Here is a 5679-nt window from a genome sequence, read left to right as displayed (position 1 = left end):
ACAAGATCATCAGTTTTACATTCAACAAATCATACACTTTGTTTCTTCTCAGTGTTTGCAGTCCTCTCCATCAACAACAGTTATCCCGCTTTCTCCCTGTGGCTCCTATTCCCTTCCACCCACCTTCCCAGCCCTTCTCACCTTTGTCCTTAGGAAAATGTTGCCCTTGTGATTTTGAATGGTTGACCATTCCCTGGTGAGCATAGCTTACTTGTGTTTGTTGCCTTCTCCGCCCCTCCACCCCCTCCACCCTCCCCACTCCCATATATCTACCCACTGTTTGACTAAAAATTGGGCCATGAGGGTGAGTTCCTTTCTAGACTTGAAGGCTGGTCAAGGGTCCTAGTCTCAGGTTCCTCCAGTCTCTGTCCAGTAAGCCCTGTTGAGTTTTGGGGTTTTTTATTATTAATAATTTTGAGTTTTGTTCCATATTTTCTCCCACTGTATCTGGGATTTTCTAATGGGATGAACTGCAGGAGGAAGACACAATGTTTGGTGAAGCTGAGAGCAAGCGAGGGCGCCAGAGACCCTCATTGAGGCGAATTGTCACAATAGCTGCATCAGTGGACTTGAACATGCCATGGATTGTGAGGACACAGGGCCAAGCAACATTTGCTTCTGTGGTAAAAGGGGTCTCCAAGAGCAGGAATGTACTCCATAGCAGCTAACAGCAAGAATTATCATAGAGAGGGAAGTGGGAGTTCTTGGGACTCTGACCTCAGTTGGTCCTGCTCTTTGTTCCGCTGATCGCCTGGGGCTGACAGGTGCCTGATCAGGTGCCTGGAGGAAGGACTGGAGGTCACCGCCCAGAGAGTCAAGTGAGGGGTCCAACCACTGTGTCTCACTCACTGCTACCACCAGGGGTCGCCCCAGCCTGCACACTCAGAGGCTGCCCATAGACTTGGAGGCTGGAGTGGGAAGAAATCTGAGATCCCCTAAAAAATGTTCGAAATGCAGATCCTTCTCCAGGAGGTATCCAGAGCTGGAAGCCTGGAGCCCTGACTGGAACTAGGAAGGGGCTCCGGAAACCATCTCACCATGGCTGTGGGGTCCCAGGGCTGATCTGTGTAAAGGGCTGGGCTCAGGAGGAAATGGGTCCTATATGGTTACTATTATTGTACTGACTTAGGAGTTCTGGTGTGGTGCTGCAGGATAATGCGCTGCTCTGCAAGGTCAGTTTGAACTGCAACTGATAATGGGGTGATTATGGGGAGGGAACCATAGCAGGTATGTAAGTAAGAAAGGTACCATTGGATCTGGTGTCAGAGTAATGGCAAAGGCTGGAAACTGTGAGCCCCAGGGAGGCCAAAGAAGTAGGTGAGGAAGAATTCTAGGCTAACATGGGAAGAACCAGCCTAGACCCTGGTCTGCCCCGTGGCTACCTCGCCATCCAGGGACCTGTCTCTTAGATTCTACAAGGTGACCCCTGACCTTTTCTTACTCTGCTCTGTCTCCCCATCGCTGATTCTCTCATCTCTGCTCTGGCTGCCCTCATCCATGATCCCTACAGTTCTCTTCTGGGCAGGGACAGAGATGAGAAGTTTAGAGCAGCTATTGGGGGAGGTGAGCACCTGGGACACCGCCCGCCCACCAGTCCCAGGCAAGAAAATGGACCCATTTTTCATCCAGGAACACAAAGGCCCAAAGAGGACAGTTTGCCTACCCAAAGGGCTTTCTTTGCCTCCTCTATTCCCTCTGTAAACACAAAACACAATTTCACTTCAATATAATGAAAAACCAAATTTTGGTTTGTTGTTGTTAAATGCCATCCAGTTCACAGGAGCAGCTGGTGAATTTGAACCACTGACCTTGTGATTGGCAGCCCAGCGCTTATCCATACCAGGTCTCCAAAAACCAAATACACAGATATAAAAGCAGACAGTTTTCAGAACTTCACCATAGGTTTTCTTCACTAGAAATATGATTTCCTCAAACGTTTTCCCAAAGTGCTTTCTGTGAGACTTCTTCTAAGTCCTCATAGCTCCACAGACTTGGGTTTCCGCTTCCAGGTAGTGACAGAGACATCTCCTTCACGACAGTTTTCCTTCTTGACACAAACAAACAAAATTAAACTGAAACACTTAAAAAAAAAAAAAAAAAAAAGTCAAGCGTCAAGGCCTGATTTTGTGATGACCCTCCAAAGGAATTCAAAGAGATCCATGTGTGAAATTTCCTGTGAACATGACAAATAGTTTTCAGGAAAAAAACCAAAGTGCACATAAGGGGGAACTGACCAGGGCCAACACGTTTAACCTCACGTGAATCCATGGGCCAGTCACTTGCCCCCGCCCTGTGGAATTATCTGGCCGGAGACATGGACAGAATGTTTACAGAAAGCCTGATTTTAGGGATTTTAGTCACTATTGGCTAGCTGCCCATGGAGGCAATTTCTTTGGAAGATATATTGGTGATAGCTGGGACTCAGTGATTTTATTTCTATGGATTTAACTTCAAATCTGTTTAATCTGTAGAAAACAGAACAAAAACATTGGGCACAATATAAATGTTCACTGCTAGATGTTATGGTAATGTACATGAAGAAAACTTAACTAGACAGCAAAAGAAATCAACACATCTCAAACATGTAATGTGGTGCAAAAAAGAACAAACTTCATCATTACCTTTTCCATTAAAATAAGTTATATTAAAAAGGAAACATTACAAAGGAAAGATAGGACATCAAATCAACAAAAAAGAAACAGAACAATGTTTTTGACCTTGAAATCAACTACTTTGACTGGCTCACTCACTGCCTTCAAGTCGATTTCGACTCAGTGATGTATGTTGTTGTTGTTATGTGCTAAGGAGTCAGTTCTGACCCATAGCGACCCTGTACAGGGTTTCCGAGGCTGTAAATCTTTACGGGAACAGAAAGCCTCATCTTTCTCCCACACAGCAGCTGGTAGTTTCGAACTGCCAGCCTCGTGGTTAGCAGCCTGATTCGTAACCATTACGCTACCAAAGCTCCTTCGTATAGTGTTTTGTTGTTGTTGTTAAGTGCTGTCGAGTCGGTTCTGACCCATAGCGACCCTGTTCAGTGTTTCCGAGGCTGTAAATCTTTACGGGAGCAGAAAGCTTCATCTTTCTCCCACGGAACAGCTGGTAGTTTTGAACATTTGACCTTGCAGTTTGTAGCCCGATTTGTAACCACTATGCTACCAGAGATCCTTACAGTGACGTATGTTGTTGTTGTTGTTGTTGTTGTTATGTGCTGTGGAGTCGGTTCTGACTTATAGCGACCCTGTACAGGGTTTCCGAGGATGTAAATCTTTACAGGAGCAGAAAGCCTCATCTTTCTCCCACAGAACTGCTAGTAGTTTTGAACTGCTGACCTTGAGATTAGCAGCCCGATTCATAACCACTACGCTACATATAGAACATGGTAAAACTGCTCCAGAGGGTTTCTGAGGTTATAAATTTCCATTTGCCTCATCTTTCTAGCTGGTCGATTCAAACAGCCAACCTTTTGGTTGGCAGATCATGCTTAACCCATGGTGCCACCAGTGCTCTTCAAATTACATTGCCGTTACCTTAGCTACCATGAAGTCAGTTCCAATTCATAGAACCCTGTGCACATCAGAATGAGATGCTGCCCAGCCCTGCGCCATCCTCACAACTGATATTTTCAGCCCATAGTTGCTGCCACTGTGTCAACCCATCTTATTGAGGGGAGGGTCTTCTGCTTTTCTGCTGACCCTCCACTTTACCAAGCATGATATCCTTCAAGTCCTTGTGGCCAACTCCACTTGCAGAGGGCAGCTCTTTCCGAATCCTATTTTGAGTGCCTTTCAACCTGAGGGGCTCACTCCACTCCTGGCTCTTGGCTCTTGGTGGTAGCAGGTCTCTCTCTCTGCTTGCTTCTCTCTCCTTTTATATCTCAAAGGAGATTGACTCAAGATACAATCTAATCATGTAGATTACATTCAACCTCATTAACATTATTTTTGTTGCAGTTTGTTAATTGCTTTTGAGTTGGTTCTGACTGGTAGCAATCCTATACAGAGTTTCCATTAGCATCATAGAAGTGAGGATTTATAACACATAGAATTAGATCAGATGGGGTTGATTGCATCATATTAGATCTCATCTTGGAGTTGATACTGCATCTTAACTGCTAACTCATTGAGAATCCTGGCCAAAACACAAAACCTCAACTATCTGCTTGGCCTAAGGTACCCATTTGATTGTCTGGGGCTTCATGTTTGCCTTTCTTTTTCCTTGTTAACAAGCATTATATTCATACATACATATGTGCACTACCTTCAATGCGTCATGAAAAATAGTGTTATTCACTAGAATACTATATTAACAGTGTATCCATGCCATAACAAAGTATCACAAAGTAGGTGGCTTAAAACAACAGAAACGTATTTTTTCACAGTTCTAGGGGCCAGATGTCTGAAACTGTGGTATTAGTATATTGGCTCTTCTTCAAGTTTCTGAAGGAGAATCTGTCCCAAGCTTATTTACTAGCTTCTGATGATGATCAGCAATCCTTGGTTTGTAGACACAGTTTACTCATCACAAATACCCAGGATCTAAAGTACACACCAAGACTATTTCACCTCTCAGCATTTGCTCAGGCACTGCCCATACCTAAGTTCCTTTGGTGGACTCTTGTCCCCCAGGCTCTCTCCACCCCTTACCCTGGCAATCCCAGGCCCAGTCCCTTCCATCTTAAAAACATAATAATAATGACAAATTGAAAACCGCCATTTATTAAGGCTCGTGTGTGTGTGTGTGTGTGTGTGTGTTAAGTGCTTCACAACAAGCAATGGTACCTCCATTTTAGACAGGAGAGAGCTGAGAATCAGAGAGGGCAAGTCACTGGTCCAGGGTCACACAGCTAGTAAGTGGCACAACCAGAACCAGAACTCTGGCGTCCTAAATTGTAACCGGCTACACACTCTGCCTACCTTAACTATACTCTCTGCCTACCTTGACCTCCCACTCGGCTCTAGGGGCTCTGGGTGGGCCTGGCCAACCTAGATAAACAGCTGGTTGGGCACTAGATGCAGTCCCCAACACTCCCCACCCCACCCCCTTGAGCCGACAAGGGTCTGAAATCAGGAATCACCAGGGTAGCTGCAAAGGCCAAAGGTCTGACAGTGGTTTCCTGCCTCCCCCTGGGAACTTCCTCCTTCTCAGCTCAATTCCTCCTCCCTCTTCACCCCCCCCCCTTGTAGATCACCACCCTGGAGGACCCCTCCCCTGTCAACTAAGCCCCCACTACCTCACCCTGGCTCATGGAGGGAGGGGTCCCCAAGCTCTGGCCTTCATTTCTCTGTCTCCCACAGTGGACAGCAATTGTACTATTGTCATCCAGGAACCAGCCTTCTCCCCAGTTTCATACCATCAACCCAGCCCAGACCTGATCCCCTGAGGCTAGGAGTGTTGGTATCACACTCTGTCTTCCCAAGACTTGGAGACCCCTCGGGCCAAGCCTAGGGAAGACACCTCTAGGGGTGCCAAGGGATCACCCAGCACAGAGAAGAGAACCCCAGGGAGACTCTGGAGGGCAGGGGACACACCCAGAATCCTTTGCTCCTGGATCCTGAAATCCCCTCCATACCCAGAACACAGGAAGCTGGACCCTACCCTTGTTGTTAAGTGCGCTTGAGTCGGTTCACACGAGTCGGTTCCCACCCATAGTGACCCTGTATAGGGTTTCCAAGGAGC

General features: G+C 46.5%; 1 protein-coding gene across 1 annotated transcript in view; it reads left to right on the top strand.

Moving 5' to 3' along the window:
- The window catches only part of BST2 (bone marrow stromal cell antigen 2), a 48448-nt gene extending 43226 nt beyond the window's left edge, over nucleotides 1-5222 (top strand). Inside the window, exon 2 of the mRNA XM_006876321.1 lies at nucleotides 5187-5222. Within this exon, the coding sequence (XP_006876383.1) occupies nucleotides 5187-5222 (36 nt within the window). The remainder of the gene's footprint in view (nucleotides 1-5186) is intronic.
- Nucleotides 5223-5679: the final 457 nt, after the last annotated feature.

The sequence above is a fragment of the Chrysochloris asiatica genome, unplaced genomic scaffold (genome assembly GCF_000296735.1).
Source record: "Chrysochloris asiatica unplaced genomic scaffold, ChrAsi1.0 scaffold00374, whole genome shotgun sequence".
Lineage (NCBI taxonomy): Eukaryota > Metazoa > Chordata > Mammalia > Afrosoricida > Chrysochloridae > Chrysochloris > Chrysochloris asiatica.
Note: the sequence above shows the minus strand (reverse complement) of the source record. Positions and strands in the feature narration are given on the sequence as shown.